Source organism: Prunus avium, chromosome 1 (genome assembly GCF_965620075.1).
Source record: "Prunus avium chromosome 1, drPruAviu1.hap1.1, whole genome shotgun sequence".
NCBI classification, from domain to species: domain Eukaryota; kingdom Viridiplantae; phylum Streptophyta; class Magnoliopsida; order Rosales; family Rosaceae; genus Prunus; species Prunus avium.
In genome coordinates, this window is record NC_142284.1 from 7,336,324 (window position 1) to 7,354,788 (window position 18,465).

Below are 18,465 nucleotides of genomic sequence, written 5' to 3' on the forward strand. Positions count from 1 at the left end.
GATGGGCAGAACTGGGACTTCTCCAGTCTGAAAGGGACAGAAGTGGCTGGACTTGAGCTGGAGGCGTACTATGGTACCTGTGCTGCTTAGTCAGGGCTCTCCATAAATTTGTTGAGTTTTTCGTTTTGAGAAAACTCAAATTCTGCTTGTCTTGGCTTTTGCTGAACCAAATTTGTAACGAGAGAAATCTCGTTATTGTTGACTTGTGAACTGAGATTCAAATCCGAAACAGTATTCTAACTGTCTTTGCTGGGAGAAAAAAGGATGATTCTGCAAGCTTGTTGAGAAGCTTTGGAATTGAAGTGCTTCAGACTCTAAGTCTGCTGGACTTAGTTTGAAGTTTTTGTGATTAAGTGATCATTTGAATGTTTGTCCTTTGACTGAGTTTTTTGGTTGTGTTGATTGATTGTGTTTGTCTCTGTTCACCATCTCTTGTATATATAAGAAATGTTCTTTGAGAGTGGGCGGCAAGTAAAAAGATCTTCTTTTTTTTTAAAATTTTTAATTGAAATAAACAGGGGTTCCATCCATTTTCTGGCAAGTAAACACTCAACGATCAGTTCCTGAAATGACTACTTCTCTGTTTTCTTTTGATGGGGTGCCATGCCCCTCTTTCATTTCAATTGCTTTCTGAGAGTCTGAGAGTCTTTTGAGATAGTAAGTTCTCAGTTTTTTGATCCCTGTTTCCCGCTTATCCCCTTTTCACAGAGGCAGAGTCTGCTTATTCCTTGAAAATGGTGTTTTCTCCGGAACAGGAAATATCTTTTGAATAATTAAAACGGGATTTGATCTCCAGGCAACTGAGTTTTTTCAGAGACGTTCTTCTTTTACACCTGCCCCTGTTCAATCTTTTATTTCAGTCGATTTTGTTGACTTCTCTAAATCAGGGATCACGTGGGACTGTTTTTAAAAGACCAGTTGGGTTTAGTTTGCTCTAAGCCCAATTCTAGTTCTTCCGAGGCCCAAGTCTCTTTTCTGATTTCCACTGTTTCTGGGCCTTCGACGTTTTGGGCCGAGTTCTTTGTTTTGGCCTGTTTATTCGTTTAACGGGCTGGGCGTTTTTGATGGATTGAGGGTGCCAATTTTGGGCCAAAATAGGCGACTTTAGAAGAAATGATGTGGGCCTTTGCTTTTGAACTGGGCGTGCCAAATTTAAGCCCAAACAATTAGGAAATTTGAAACTAATACTAATGCTCAACTAGAAATGAAAACTAGTATTTGTACTTGGATAACTATTGAAATACCCCTTTAAATTGTATACCCAATTTTCAATTTGCCCCTGACTTTTGTATTTACACTAGTGGAACTCTCTACAGGGTTACAATGGGCTGTAGCCCAGGTAGCTTTAAACAAAAAAAGAAATTAAACCTAAAAGTAGCCAGTTAGCTTTTAAAAGGAAAAAAAAAAAAAAAAAAACCTCACAGTAGCCCATCACATGCCATTCTCACACCCCACTTGTGGCTGGGGTCTCATCCATTTTGTGGTCTTGTTGGCTTTTTGTTTCAATGTTTGGTTGAATTCTATATATGAATATAGTATTCTAATGTAATAAAGTCTTAATTTAATTCCATCGTTTATTTTTTACAATTTGTATTTCTTAATTCTATAGATAGTGGAGTGAGAGTGAGAAATGGTAACAATTTACATGGAATTGACATGGCTTTAGATTCCATATAATAAATTATTCTAATATGACCTTATTTAAAAGGAAGTATCTAGTATCCTAGTTTGTATTTTGGGCTACCAAAATCGATTTTATCGCTAATGTAAAGGTAAGTCATGTTGGTGTTAAAAACTAGACAGGTAGTGGTAGGACCAACTTACAGATGATGTGGACGATCAAGGGATCAAATTCGCCAATGTAAAGGTAAGTTATGTTTAAAATCCTGACACAACACGAACTCGACATGACAAGACCCATTTTCGGGCTTACCCAAAGCCCCAGCAAATCCCCCTCAAACTCTCTGGTTCCTATCTCTTTCTGATTCGCCAATCTCCCTTCGATTTCACTAGTCGATGGTCGGTAGTGGTTCGATAGGCTGTAGGTTGGTTGGGTTTAACGATGGTGGCTCGATTTGATATGGGTGGAGTTATTGGTGGGTTTGATTGGATGGTGATGGTCTGAATTGGTATGGGTGGGGTTGTTTGTGGGTTTGAAATTGGCACTTAGGTGCCGAGGGGTAAATTAAATGACACAAACACAACCACAACAAGCTTCACACACTTTAGACCTTGACCAAAACACTTATAAATAGTCAACTGTCAGACATGAATAATCACAACCAAGAACATACACAGAGCATATCAATATGTACCTGCAAGCCTAGAGAATTACTAGTGACAACCTAGGCACTCAGAAGGACCTGTCAATCTAGGCATCCCCTGTGCTAGCAACAACTATGGTGGAAGTGTGTGAAATCATCATAATCAAGTAAACACCAAACAACAGATAATGATGACTAGTCAACCACCAAGAACACAAACCCAGAATTCATACGATGACTAGTCAACCACCAATAACACAAACCCATAAAAATTACAAATATGCAAACTAGATTTTGTTCACCTAGAAACCCACCATTGGGAAAAACTGGAGGTCATCAACCGACCAGGCAATCGACTAAGTAGAAAAAGATTCATACAAAGGAATACAAGCAAGCTCAAGCAAAACCTAGATCTATTTAGGAAGATGAGCTATACCTCCTTTGTGCAATCTTCTTCTCCAACTTAGCAAAGCTTGAAGCTTAGTTCTTCATGGTAATGGCAGCTCCTTCTCCAGCTCGTTCATCCCATGGCACTAGCTTGCAAGCTCCAACTCAAACAGAAACCAAATTTGGATTCAAAGGAGAATGACCAATTTCTTCAAGAAACCATAGTCTTGAAGAAATCAATCTTGAATCTGACCTAGATATATATATGAGAGAGTGTTTGATCTAGCAAGATGAGGTTTTCATATTTCAAATGCAGTTTTCAAAAAGAAATAATTTGGAAAACTCAAAGATGAAAAATATGAAGATGGCTCTTGAGGAAGAAGCGAAAGTTTACAAAGAAACTTTCCAAAACTTGCCTACCCAAGTGACGGTTGCCAATTGAGGAATGCATTGCCTTTTACACAAAAATTCATAGGTTAGAATCGTACAAGGCAGCAGGGAATTTGGCAGAATAAGACAAAATAGATGGATAGAGTCCAGCTGGAAACAGTGAGCTGGAAATCTCACTGAGGCAGAGGTTGACTAGTCATACAAAGGAAAGATGACTAGTCATAATCTTCAGAAGTTAGAAAATGCAATGCAAGATTTACCTTTTGTCGAACCCATTGTTGTCCATCATAATGTAGCCAAATAAGCATACCTAGAGATGTAATTCTTAATCTAAACTACAGCTTGAGAAAATACAATGATTGTCCTATTACAAAATTGTCAAGGGAAGCCAAAAGAAATACTCAAAATGCATACATTAACAGGGTTCAATTGGATGGTGGTAGTCGGATTTAGTGCGGGTGATGTGGATGGGGTTCTTGGTGTGGATGGTAGTGGTGTTGATAGTGTGGATGGGGTTGCTTGGGTAGGGGTGACAATGAGGTTTGCTATAGTGCTTCTTACGATGGCGGTGGTCTGACTAGGTGGTGGGTTTGATGCTGGAGGTTGTGTCTAGTTTGACTATGATTGGGAAACCCTAAAAAAGTTTTAAAACTATTTAATTTTTTTATTTTATATTTGACTTGGATTTTAAATTTTTTAATAAATATTCCCAAAAAAGGGGGAAAATAAACCATGTCGCTCATCCATATTATAACACATGTACAAGATGTATCACATGGCCATACTATCATAGTATTCTATAATTTCTCATGTGTGAGGCCAACCTTGTTACATGTTATGTTGTCAAATGATATGAACCCTTCATATTTCTGTTATTACTGATCGATTTGACTGAAGACACTCCCTAACCTTATTTTAGACTTAATTGAAGTAATGTAATATATATTATGAATTAAGAAACTTTTTAATTTTTTTTACACATGTTATGAATTAAATTAGTTTTTTCATTGTTGTCTAAAAATTTGTAACAAAAAGAGTTGAAAGACTTAGAAAAAAAACAGAAAGAAAAAGACCTGACTCGACTTGCCTAGCTGCAAGAAAGCAGAGATGGGCTTAAATTATTCCATAAACAATTTGCAGAAGAGTGTTGTTAAACGAATCCTAAAATTATCCGCGTACACCCAACTACCAAAGTATTTATTGAATTACTAATTTATCCTAATATAAAATGATCAAAAAGGATATATTGAATTGTGAAACAAATATAATTTTAATAAGTACACCATACTCACCATATTCAACCCTAATCAAATGCAGAGAAGTTTTCGTATTGCCTGGTGCCCATGGCGAACAACGTATCAAGAATTGGCGGAGGCACAAGGAAAGTTCAAAGCAATACAAGCAGCAGTGTACGCATTTTCATTAATGCACTTGTCAATTTTGTTTCTATTTCTAGCTTGAACATTTAAGGCATCAATTAAACACTTATCCATTGCAACTGACCAAACAACGTTCTTTCCTTTGTGCTTCAAATCCCTTCTCTGTCTATGGAGGTCATAATCATCCATTACCCAAGAAAAAGAAAGGAACTCATAAAACTTTCATTAGATGATAGAACATATTTGGAGGGCGACAAGTTCAATCCAAAAATAAGAAATAAATAAAGAAAATCATAAGAATTTACAAGAATCAAGCTTCGAATTGAAGGAGCTAGCAAATCTACTCCCACAACAACTCACGAAATTAAAGATTTTGATGCAAACCCAAAATCTGAAAAGAGGGCACGAATTCATGTAAAAAGAGAAACCAAATTTAGGATTAGTGAAATTGATACTTAGGTGACGAGGGGTAAATTTAACTCAACAAACAAGACACAACAACTCAACAATCAAGAGAACACACAGAGCATGCCACAAAGTACCTGCAGCCCTAGAAGATTACTAGTGACAACCTAGGCACTCACAAGGACCCATCAATCTAGGCATCCCCTGTGCTAGCAACAACTATGGTGAAAGTGTGTGAAGTCATCATTATCAAGCAAACAGCAAACAGCAGATATAGATGACTAGTCAAACATCAAGAACACAATACCCAGAAAAATTTACAGATATGCAAAACAGATTTTGTTTACCCAGAAACCCACCATTGGGAAAAACTGGGAGTCATCAACCGACTAGGCAATCCACTAAGTAGAAAAAGATTCTTACAAAGGAATACAAGCAAGCTCAAGCAAAACCTAGATCTATTTAGGAAGATGAGCTATACCTCCTTTGTGCAATCTTCTCCTCCAACTTAGCAAAGCTTGATACTTAGTTCTTCATGGCAATGGCAGCTCCTTCTCCAGCTCGATCATCCCATGGCACTAGATTGCAAGCTCCAACTTAGAACAAAGCCAAAATTTGGATTCAAGGGAGAAAGACCAATTTCTTCAAGAAACCATACTCTTGAAGAAATCAGTCACGAAGCCGATCTAGATCTATATGAGAGAATGATTTAGATAGCTAGATGAAGATTCATATTTCAAAAGCAGTTTTTTCAAAACGAAATCAATTAGAAAAAACTCATAGATGAAATATATGGTTTACTCTTGAGGAAGAAGAAGAGAAAGTTGGCAAGCCAATCTTTCCAAAACTTCAACACAAAAGAGACGGCTTCCAAATTAGGAATTCACTTGCTTTTACAGACAAAAGAATCCCTTAGGTCAGACTGACACATGGCAGCAGAGAGAGAAGATAGAATAGGACAAAACAGATGGTTAGCCAGCTGGAAATCCTACAGAGCAAGGATGACTAGTCATAATTTATGAAAACAGTTTTAATGCATGATATGCAATGCATGATTTTACCTTTGTCAAATTGCTTGAACCTCCATAGGATAGATGAGAGTTAAGAACACTTAGAGATGCTAATCTTAATCTAACCTTGAGCTTGATAAATGCATAAAAAAGTCCTATTACAAAATTGTCAAGGGAAGCCAAAAGAATTAATCAAAATTCATACATTAACAATTAGTATTAGGGTGTTGTGTGATAGAGTGTATTAGAGTGTACCACTGGGTATATTTTTAGTAGTTAAATATGGTGTACTTAGTTAATTTTACATTTTGATAAAAATATTAGGGTGTACTTAGATCTTAGGATAGTAAGTTAATTTTAGGGTTCGTTTAGCAACACTCTTTGCAGAAACGTGTTTCAATGTTGCGATAGCAAAGCAGCATGCAATTATATTCTCGAGCAATATCATAATGCTTAATCATTGTTGTGAAAACAATTAATCCCTGTTATTACCAAAAATATATAATAAAAAAAGGGCTTCTTAGATCTAGGTCCAAAACGATTAGCTGTCATTGGGTCTAGTCCTCGCGTTTTTTGTTTTAGATGTAGGTCCTTTGACATTTATTACTTTTTTGTTGTGTCGATTTTACCCTTTAAGGTAAATAAGGAAAACACATTGAAAATCTAAATTTAATGCATTATTTCCTTGTAATTGAATTCCATAATTTGAATTTTGAATTTTTTTTCCTTGATAATATTCCCAATACAATTTAATCAAAGGACTTGAATCAACAACAATTCAACAACAATTTCTACGTGGATTGCACCCAAAATCTCTCCTCATAATTGGACTTATGCCAAATTTTCTAATAAAAAAACGCCTGCGTAGAGTTGGAAATACACTGGCTTCATAAGACTAAGACTAGGGGCATTTCGATCAAGTTATTAATCACTTGATACGGGAATTTCTTGCATTTTGAACGTGCTGTTGTCTTTTGATCCCATAACCGACATTAAAATATATAAAAAAGAACATCAACGGATAGTATATACGCTTTAGGGCAGCATTTCCTTTCAAACTCAGGTTTTGCAAGGAAAAGTTGTACACAATGATAACTAGGACATCACAAAGGAAAATTTATTAAACATGAAATAAAGAGGTACACCAAGTCATGGCGGAAAATTTATTAAACATGAAATAAAGAGGTACACCAAGCCATGGCGGATAGAAAGAGCCTAAGCCGAATCCCACTTGAGTCAGAACTCATGGGTTTATCAACTAAGTTTCAAAAGCAAAGGATAATGCTGACTCAAGCGACTCTAAGATTTTGGGTTGGAATGTTGACTTATGAAGAGCCTCCTCTGAAGCTAATCTTTCTTGCAGAATTTTAGAGCCCACGTACCTGCCCAAAGTAAAAAATTGAAAGTGATGAAAAGAGCAGAATGGCGTAGAATTAATATTACAAACAAGACATTCAGCCAAATATATTATCGAGAAGTTCTAGTGGTTGCAAGTAAGTGTGTATATAACATACCTCCCTAACATCAGATAGAAGCCCTGAGGATGGCTTGCTGGTGTGGAAGGGAATGTGGAGCCATCAACGACGCGTAATGCGTTGATCCCTGTAACACGGAAATCATCATCAAGCACCTCCCCGACAAGGCATCCACCGTGGTAATGCCAATACGAGGCTACTGCCTCTCGGCAAAATGTTTCGAAGGCTGCATCATCTGTCTGGTTTTCTGGCAAAGGTATTCCCAAAATATCAAAACCTTCTATGCCCGGCAAATCTTCAACTTTATACGGTTTTAATGCGTCTGAGCTCAAGAATTCACCAATATTCTTCATGCCGCTTACACAATGAGCAAGGTCCGTTGAATTCGAATAGTAATTGAATGTGACATTTGGAGCAACTCTCACGTCAGAGGTTGATTGCAGCGTGACAGTACCATGAGATAATGGTCCCGGAACTTTGTTAACAATGTGAGCGAAAGTCGTATTTGGAAGAGGATAAGTTGGATTAGGAAAAAAACCAAAGGGTGCAATAGAAAATGGCAAGCTTGATAGAGAACATTGGTAGAAATCACTTGTAATGCCTAGAACAGTTACAGTTGAGGCTTCTATTGGATTTGGGGGCAAAATGTTAATGAAATTACGAGGATTGTCATATATATACTGCCCGACGTATGGATGGGAAGCAACAACTGAAATGTTCAGAGATGTTAGGTATGACTCTGGGCCAACACCACTAAGTAGTAGAAGTTGAGGGGACCCAATTGGCCCTGCACTCAATATAACCTCCCTCACCACGTACAAATGCCTGATGAGTCGTTCCGTTCGAATCAGTATATATAACTCCTATAGCGGTCACACCTGTATTAGATATATAAGAGCATATCATTATTATCAAACAACTCGAACGAAAATAGGAAACATTATTTGCACATTCAGTATTTGATATGAATATCCTGCTGGTAATGTTTCAAAATAATAAAACATTAACTTTGGAAGCATACCTGACGAATTGGAAGAGAAGATGATCTTCTCTACTGCGGCATGAACTGCAACTCGCAAGTTGTTTGGGTCTCCTTTATTAAGCAGTTCATCAGATGCATGTCTGGTTCCGTTATTGTCGAAAGTTGAGCCGGTGAGTCTAGTTCCTACTATGTGATCCAGACTAAATCCATTGTCTGGAAGAATACCAACCTCCAAGAATGCAGTTCCTGTAAGATTTTGCCAAAATTGGAAATCTGGCTCGAACACAATAGTGTCTTCAACCCAGTCATATGTCTTATTAACCAAATCCATGTCCCATTCAATCCCTGTTTGATTAAAGAACGAGGTGTTAGCTCTTACGTAGACTCCGGCATTGATCATGCTCGTGCCACCGAGGACCCTCCCTCTTACATTGTCAATACCATCTCCAGACACGAACCTTTCAACTGGTGTCTCTCCATTATCTTCTTGCTGCAGATTATATATAAACCCATCTGAAGTCAACAGGTTTGGATAATCTGTAGGAAGAGTGCCCCTTTCCAGAACAAGCACCGAGTAGTTTGCTGACAAAGTTGCTGCCAATGGACACCCTGCTGTTCCTCCACCAACAATAATGTAGTCGTATGTTCCTTCCAACTTTGTGTCATTGGCATCGTAAACAAATTCCAAGTAGCTAAAATCTGCAAAATGTGTAAGAGAGGAAGAGTTGTTAAAACTTTAGCACAAGCATCTACGTAAGGGTTTCTGTTCTATTTGCCTTTTTTGTTTTCTTTTTATGAATGACGGGGGAAGTAGTTTACCATGAGCAGAGGTATTGGCAAGCGAATGAACCTCTGAATATTGAAGATGAAGAACAAAAAGGTGCAGCACCAATACCAGTATAGCTGAAATTGTTGATTTCACCATGTTTCTGAATATTATCAAAACACTTTCACACTTTCATCAAGGCTCTCCCTTCTATGGAATTTATAGAGGTAAGACTTAGTGAGTTTAGTTAAAAAAATAATGGTTTCAACAATCACATGTTTAAATGATGATAAAATAATGATCAATTGTGGAGGCAATCAAGAAAATTATTCTAACAGCATTATTCAATAATCCGTACTCTAATTTTATCATATAGTGTTATCACGTGAAACATTAGTTTGTCATATATAACATTCAAATCACAGATAATTCTACCCAAACACGAGCCTAGGGTTTTTGTTTTGTCTTAAGCCTAGGGGTTTATTAATGTTTAACATGAAAGCACAAAAATATGAACAAACGTTACAATGTATTGTTATGAATTCATTATAATAGGTGTATGTAATGGCTGAATTAGGACAACGTACGGGTGAGTTAACTAAATTTATTAGCTTTAAAATCTAATGATCTTTCTTTTTGTACTTATTACAATTTCTGGGTTCGAGTCCTAGCATCCGTGTAGTGTGCGTGAGTTTAGTATGCTACCGCCCCTTTCAATAGAAAAGGTCCTCAAAAAAAAAACATTACAGTTTCTTTAGTCTTTCTAGAAAGAAAAGGTATATATTAAATCATATAAACTAGCTCCATTGACTAATTTTCAATAAAATTTAACATAAAACAAATACATATTAAATGCAACCAAAAAAACACATATTATCAAAACGAAAATATGTTCAACAACAGAATTGAAAGTGTACCTATTTTAATGTATATTTTTTATGCTGCCCTGCAACTAAATTTACTTTTTTGGACTTTAATAGGTTAATACACATTGAACTATATTTAAAACAAGCCAAATATATAAGTTTAGTTTTCATTACTCGCTGCAGCCACCATGTAATGTTTACCCACCATATTCCTACAAACATATTTTTGTTAATGAATTCGTTTGGCTCCTTTAAACAGAGGAGGAGCTCCTCTTCACAGAAAATGGGATTTTGACACAAATGTTCATTAGCAAACATTATCTATAAACTCAGCTTAATTAGTGCCACATATAGCCTCAGACTACATTCTGTACTTTCAAGTGAAAAAATTGTAATAAACTAAGTACCAATTAGGAAATGGCAAGTGACTTATTGAGGATTTTTTTTTTCTCTAAATAAACTCTCTAATGGTTTTTTTTATTAATAAAATGTCACGTTAGAATGAGTATATTTATTAAAAGCCCTTAATTTTGAAGGAAGTAGGTTCCACTACAAAACCAAGTGACAATGGAAAAAGTAGCCCAACACCCAAGGACAAATGTAGGATATTAAAATGGAATGAGCTAGATTTACATTACAAACAAACTCGACAGCACAATTGAATTTCATTTATAACAAAAATTGATACACCTAGTAAGGGGACATTATGAGGCAAGAAGAGTTAACATCAAACACTTATTTATTATGATTTTTAAAAATAATAAAAAAAAACCAAAATCCCTAGTAACTAAGTGAAGATTACCTCAACAAACAATAGGTATTGGGTTGACCTTGTTTCAAATTTGGGATGGGCTGTGGCTATTTGACAACATTTTTTTTTTTTTTTTGGTACAGAAGATTACATGATATTTAATAATGAAAAAAAAAATTCATATGGGTTGTAGCCCATACAGCCTCTACATACACATGTCCCTGCTAGTACACCTTATAAGCTTTTACAAGGTTTTCTAAATTTCTAATCTAGGACATTTTCATCTTTACATTCTCACAAATTGAAGTACATGCCCCCTCCAACAAATTAGTACATGAAGAACTGAAAATTATTTAGCTTTAATATGTAAGAGTTTTGAATATGTATGTAATTTTCAAACTAATATTTATATTTCGCCCCTCAGTTTTATAATTCTAGCTCCAACCTATTAGAAATTCACAATCCAGTAAAATGTCAAAGCTGTTAACACACAGCGATGATGAGGATAAGAAGGAGCAATGAGTCGTGGAAGAATATATTCCCAACGGATAGAATTCGTAGTCTTTCATTTTCTTATTGCATGGGTTGAATATAAATATCGAAATTTTGTCTCATTGTATGTAAAACGAGCCATTGATATCAAATATTATAAGGCTTCAAAGTTTGAATACAAATCTCTAACAAATCTCTCTTGTTCTCTGCAAGATACGTTTCATTCAACCAAACGATCTTGAGGTTAATTACATTCTTAGAATTTTTTAAAAATCTAATCTACGGGGAAGGAGTTCAAACTTAGGTGCAATTAGGGCCTAACCTACGTTTGCCATCGTTAGAAGTATCTTAAATTACCCTCAATAGCAACAAAAAATAAATAAAGAAAAAAAAACTTCGTTTTGAAAGAACACGGCAGTAATCGAGCCATTCTGGAAACATCAAATATTATAATGAATGTTTGAATTCAAATCATTCTTTACATTTTGAGCTAAATCTCCAAGATACCAAAATATATAAATCCACATGTTTCATGTATATTACATGGTACACCAATCACGTGATCCCAGAACATACAAAATTACTCGTGAGTGAGATGCTTGAGTTGAGGTTATGTTCTTGGGACTTCTCTCAATAAAAACAATACTAGAGACAGACAACTTCTTTTTGAAAGGACACAACAGTACAAATAAAGACAATATTGCTTCCACATATGTTTCATGTTTTTGAGGTCTGTTTTCATACGCGTCATGGGGTATGAACACGTTTTTTTGGGCTAACAACAAATACGAATTTATAGGGTCACAAGGAAATTCATAACCAAGAAAACAAATGGGACCATATGGTAGAAGACATGGCTTGCAGGGCCATTCCTGAAATCTTGAGGGCCCTGTGCGAAATTTAAATTGGGACCTCACATAATCTAATACGAAAATACTATAAATAAAAAAATTTGTCATACCTTAATGTCATAAAACAACATTTGTCATCGATATCAACATTTTCATTATCATCATTATCATTATGCTCAACATTATCCACACAATCATCCATATTATTTTCAGTATCTTGCAATTCCTCAACATCATCTTGTTGTTGTTCATTGGAAATATTTTCATCAATTGTAGCATGTGATTCTTTAACAATGAATCTATCTAGAGCTCATCTTTGAGATTGAGTCAGTTCCTCGATTTTTATTTTTCTAAGTCGTTTTTTGTATATCTAGAAACGTATTTTCTAGTAGGTGGCATGTTTAGATTACAAAGAAAAATTTCAAAACCCTATAACCTGAAAGATAACCCCACAAGAAATAGATAAATATTTCTAAAAACTATATTTTCTTATATAACCAATCATCAACATGATAATAATTTAATAAAATAAATCATGTAATATATATATTGAAATTTAGATAAATACCTGGATTTGAAAAGAGATTTGATTGAATATGACTACATGATTCTGAGTGGTCTTTATGAATTTAGGATTTTAGTGTTGAAATTCCTGAAATTGAAAGAATAACAAAAATTGTCAAAGGATTGAAAAAAGAACTGAAGAAATTGATGAATGATGATTATTATTCACTAGAAAATCAGAGTTCAAGAGAAAGACGAAGCCATGAAGTTTTTTGTGGAAGAAAGTACTTTGATACTGGAACAAAAGAGATTGATATATAGTTATTTAAAATTTGTTGTTATAATGCAAAAATAATAAAAAACACAAAAAGAATGCCTTTAATGAAACTCAAACCCGGGCCTTCTATTAAGGTATCTGCATTAAAAAGCCAACTCCGTTACACACACTTTTGTGTCAACATATAGCACGCTAAAGTATATATACAATTACTGTAATATTAATATATATAATATAAAGATTTTTTTTTTGGCCACTTGCACCACTCCAAGCCGCCCCTAATGGCTTAGTCAAGTTTGTTAGAGTGGACTCTGCACTTGAGTTCGAATCTCTTTACTTGTAATATGTAAAACTAAAATGTACATACTCTTTGACACGTTGTATACATTCATATACAAATTTTTTTTTTGTTGTTGGAGAAAATGTTTTATTCAAAACGAAATAAACATTAAGATAATACATATGAGATTCGTCCATAAGTCAAATGTGAATATCAAGAAACAATAGCGCAATGTTAATTAAAAGACGCCTTCCTTGAATCCAGTCAGGGTGAACAAATAAACAAAACAAGATCAAAAGAAGAAAAGCATCAAAATCTGCACACACCAACTGTCAACCTACATCTAACTATGTCGTATGCTAAATAACTTGCCTCAATTAAACCCTGGAAACAAAACAAGTGCGTCTAAAATAATCTGACTGTAAAAACTTGGTTAGAAACAACTGCCAAATGCACAGTAGATGATAAAACAAGCAAATAACATAAACCTGTACCTGTACTCAAACAAAATAATCTCCACAAAGGAAATAAAAAATGATAAATAAGAAAACATATTTACATTGAAAAATATAAAACTTCAAGTAGTAACCCTGCGTGGCCTTCGACAGTAGGACTGTGAAGCAATTTATGGATTTTGGGGATTTACCACATCTCAAGAAGCAATATGCTTTCGTGAACTGTGAGACTAGCTTATTGTACCAAGGTTTGGCAATTTACAAATATTACTGACAACATTAAAAAAATTCTCTAAATATGACAAATTTGACTTCAAATATTAAATTACACATACACCTATGAGATTTTTTTTTTTTTTTTTTTTTGGAGGTTTAAACAAAAGTTTAGGGGGGAGGGGAGGAGAGGCTACCTCATTTTAAGGCTAGAGCATATTAAGACAACTTTGAGGACTTACAGATGGGTCTTAGCCCCATTTTTGGGTTTTACACAGATTATCCGCCAAAAGGAATTGTCAGCAGCGGGACTAAAAGGGGGTTTGGCTAAGAGGTTTAGGGTTTTCTAGGTAATTTTGGGAATATTAATTGGTGCATTTAGTAAAATGTATTTTTAGAGAAATGCTCCTCCTCCATTCACGTGAAGTAACTATTGAGCTTAACATGTTTGCCAAATCCAACAATTAGGGCTCGTTTGGGACTGCTTCTCTAGGAAACACTTTTACTTATAAGCGCTTATACCAAAAGCGCTTTTATTATAAAGATGTTGAAATTTTCATAAGAAATCGAAGTGCTTCTTGGAAAAGCACTTAGGAGTGCTTCTTGAAGAAGCACATGGCAGGTGCTTCTCCAGAAAGCGCTTCTATGGCCCAAAAGCGCTTCTAAACTTTTATGCCAAACGCTGTCAGAAGCGCTTTTGGTTGTTAGAAAGCACTTTTAAATGTTCCAAAAACACTTCCAAACAGGCCCTAAATGTGATGTTCCTCAGTAGACGTCCCCATATGTTTTTGTTGGGTACTTAGGAAAAGATGGTGTTGGTGGAATGAGCATTTCGAGAGGATTGAATTTTTCGAGATGTTTAGTTCATATCAATTAAAAATGTGTACCCTTTTATCCTATTATCAAAGAAAAGTCTATTATCGTTTGATTTTGTTATCTATATTTGGAGTTTATAGATACCGCTGAAGATTCGAAGCTTCATCTGGCGAGCTTGTTTGAATGCTCCGGTGGTTCGCCAAAATCTTAAACGAAGACATGTGGATCTTGAGGATGTTTGTGCTCGATGTGGTTGTGGTGGGGAATGTCAGGTACATCTTTTTTTCCATTGCGAGTTCGCAAGGGTATTCTGGTTCACTAGCCCTTTGAAGTTAGATACGAGGTTGCTCGAAAAAGGGGATTTTCTCTCATGGAGGAATATCTTACTTCAAAAATATAAAAGGGAAAACAATGATCAGGAAATTTTGTAATGGTTGGCTTTTGGGCTATGTAGGTTATGGAAGAATCAAAATGCTGCAATTTTTTAGGGGCATCATATGAATCCACAGGATATTGTTCTCACAAATTGTGGATTTTGTGGCGGCAAGAGGCGAGTATACCTCTTATAAATGATCAACCGAGACCTCCAGAGTGGGACCGTAGTGAGTTCCAAGCCTGGCAAAAATCGGCTGCTAGCTGGATGAAATTTAATTACAATGGCGCTTGGACACAAGCGCAAATGAGGGGTGAAGCAGGATGGGTGGCTCGGGATAGTAATGGCTGGATGGAAATGGCTGGAGGTGTTGAGGGTTTTTTGGGTCAACCGGCTCTAGCTACGGAAGCGGAAGCAGTACAGGAGGCTATGGTAGCAGGTTTAGAGGCACGGGTTACTAGGATGATGGTGGAGACAGACTATAAACAGCTTGTTGCAATGTTGCATGGTGACATGAAGATGAATACTTCTATTGAGAGCATTATTCATGATATTAAGGTACTGGCTTCTCATGTGGGCCAGGTATCTTTTACTTTTGTGAATCGTAGATGCAATGCAGCTGCTCATCTGGTAGCAGAACATGTATCTTATAAGGATGGGAAGCTTAAATGAGATCAATTTTGGCTTGAGTGGGTGTTCGACACTCTTGCTATTGATGTAAACATTCCAATTCGGTTATAATAAATTTATTCCGTCGTTTGACAAAAAAAAAAAAAAAAAAAACTCACTTCAAAATCACACGGCAATACGTAAGAAATTACAACCAAAAAAGGAATAAATTATCCTTAATTGGTCATTTTCCTAACTAAATCATGAGTTAATTTCCTAAAATCAAAGATTTTGAATTTGATTAAGAGCTAAATTAAATCAATTTACTGAAACTAAATTAAATCATAATTAAATCTCACAAATCAAGGGATTCAGATTGGTGATTCCAAACCAAGACCCAATACTCTGTTTACAAACGCTTTGAAAAACTAGAAAGCTCTCTAACCAAATAATTCATCAAGCTCGTGGAGAATCGCCAAGCACAACAAATACGTTTCTTTCACCGCTAAAGCCGAAGAGTATCCACCACATGACACTACTTGTGATCTTGACGTGCTCGAGATCAAGCCGTGATGGCTCTCAATACCAAATCTCAAATTCCTATATGGGAGATCGAATCAAAGGTTTTTTCACAGCCCTCAATACCAAATCTCAAATTCCTAAATGGGAGATTGAATCAAAGGATTTTTTTTTTTTGTTGTAAATAATATCCACGGAGATTGTAATCCTAAATTCATTCAATATAAATATTATTTTGTACACATGTTCTTGTCTCATTTGTCGCAGAATTTTTGTATTTATAATATGCCTTCCAAATGAAATTGTTCAATCAAGTTTTCCTTCTTTCTTAATCATTTTGTATTTTCTTTTGGGTTATGTAGAGTCTTCCTGGTGCACTTGGTGATGCTACAATAACTGTGGCTTTAGAGTTGCACATAGAAGGGCTTGGACTGGCATGCATTACTAATAAGCAAACTTTCAATGGTCCAGTAAATGTGAGAATATAACAAAAAAATTAATTGGCAATGGGGAGAGGTCCGAGATGTTTTAAATTATTATGCAATACTTTAATTCCTTGGGATCACACTCTCAATACGCCTCCTCATGTGTGACGTCATTATATTGAGTGATATGAGAGCACGTGAACTGTTGGACTCACCACATGGATACACTATTCTAATACCATATTAGAATGTGAACATTCAACCCAAAATCAGTTGCCAATGGATGAAGAGACCCAACATCTTTTAAGGACTATTGCAAAGGTAAACAAAAGGAATATATTTACTTATAAGGAATGGTTATGAGAATAATTTCAATTGCAGACAATTGCGGGGTCATTTGTTACACAAGCTTGGCTTGGACTAAATTTAATACCATATTTGTTTCATCTAATCCTAATCTTAAATGAGATTGCTAATACCAAGCCCACCGAAAACACCTCCTTAGGAGGGGACTACTAAACCCATGTGAAAAGGGAGGATTAACTAGTCCCATGCTCACCAATGTATAAAATGCATATATTATATTGTAATACTAATAACATATATTACAATTATTACAATTATTATTATTACTATTATTACTGTTATTATTATTATTATTACTATTATTACTAGTATTACTATTATTATTACTATTATTATTACATACACATATACTATAATGTACATATATACACACACACATATATATATATATATATATATATATATATATATATATTATACATATATACACGTATATTATTATTATTATAATATACCCATATACACATATACGTATTAATATTATAATAATAACATACGTGTATATATATTATACCCATGTATGGATTATTATATACATATACACACCTACTACATATATACATATATAATATATATATAATATACATATATACACGTATATTATTATTATAATATACCCATACACATATACATATTAATATTATAATAATAACATACGTGTATATATGTAATATATATTATATTATAATATATATATATATATATATATATATATATATATATATGTGTGTGTGTATATTATACCCATGTATGATTATTATATACATATACACACGTATTTATAGATATACATTATATATGTATATATATTATAATATACATATATACACCTATACACACACACACACATATATATATATATATATATATATATATGTATGTTTATATTATTTATACTATATAATATTTTATATATATATATATATATATATATATATATATATATATATATATATAGTTTTGAAAAGAAAAAAAATCTAATCCTAATCAAAGCATATAGTAAATGCAGGATAAGTGTTATCCAACTTAGACCAAACCAAGCCAAGTCAAGCTAGTTCCTAAACATAGTCCATGTCAAGACAATCTTGTGTAACAAACGAGCCCTTACTGTGCAAAGAAAAGGTGGCTAACTAGTGAAGAAGATGATGTTAGGTGCCCTAATTACAATACGTACCATTTTAGATGTATGTTAGGTGGCCTATGTTAAAAAAAATTGTTTTATACCTTTTTTAGTCTGATGCATTCATTTGGGCCTAGCCCAAGAACTCAAACAAGTCATATATGGCCTAGAAAAACATAAGGAACAAAAAAAAGGCCCAAAATGCTAATTTTATGTGTAAATATATATATGTATATTCCCCTGAGGGACACCGCGGAGCGAATTAAGGCCCAATGGTAACACTTACAGTTTAGGCTTTTGTTTGCTCATTATTTTCAACTTGACCCTAAGAAAAGAAGGCATGAAGCATATGGAAGTGGGTTGTAGAGCAACTGGTTTGACCTTCTACAACGTAAGTGTCTTTATTCATATTCAGTTTGATTAGCAACATCTTCCAATATAGTCTTAAAACCCATTAAATATTTTTGGAACAACAACCATAAAAGTTTTC

General features: G+C 34.7%; 2 protein-coding genes across 2 annotated transcripts; one reads left to right on the top strand and one right to left on the bottom strand.

The window, feature by feature from the left end:
- Nucleotides 1-6,831: 6,831 nt before the first annotated feature.
- Nucleotides 6,832-9,246, bottom strand: LOC110752528 ((R)-mandelonitrile lyase 2-like). The gene is given in 5 exon segments (XM_088247166.1): nucleotides 6,832-7,217; nucleotides 7,350-8,114; nucleotides 8,116-8,188; nucleotides 8,332-8,991; nucleotides 9,112-9,246. Coding segments are annotated over 5 exon segments (1,728 nt in total). The 5' UTR covers nucleotides 9,218-9,246; the 3' UTR covers nucleotides 6,832-7,093.
- Nucleotides 9,247-13,991: 4,745 nt separating this feature from the next.
- On the top strand, nucleotides 13,992-15,608 carry LOC110752537 (uncharacterized). The gene is made up of 3 exons (XM_021953218.2): nucleotides 13,992-14,045; nucleotides 14,704-14,835; nucleotides 15,018-15,608. Exons 1-3 carry the CDS (start codon nucleotides 13,992-13,994, stop codon nucleotides 15,606-15,608), a joined length of 777 nt encoding a protein of 258 aa, XP_021808910.2.
- The last annotated feature ends 2,857 nt before the right edge of the window (nucleotides 15,609-18,465 follow it).

What these genes read in the sequence shown, in the direction of transcription:
- LOC110752537 (XM_021953218.2), top strand. Translation starts at nt 13,992, where the DNA reads ATGGGTCTTAGCCCCATTTTTGGGTTTTACACAGATTATCCGCCAAAA. An exon ending in ATTATCCGCCAAAAGGAATT is followed by an intron (nt 14,046 to 14,703) that starts GTCAGCAGCGGG and finishes TGGAGTTTATAG; the next exon opens with ATACCGCTGAAGATTCGAAG. An exon ending in GTTGTGGTGGGGAATGTCAG is followed by an intron (nt 14,836 to 15,017) that starts GTACATCTTTTT and finishes TGGGCTATGTAG; the next exon opens with GTTATGGAAGAATCAAAATG.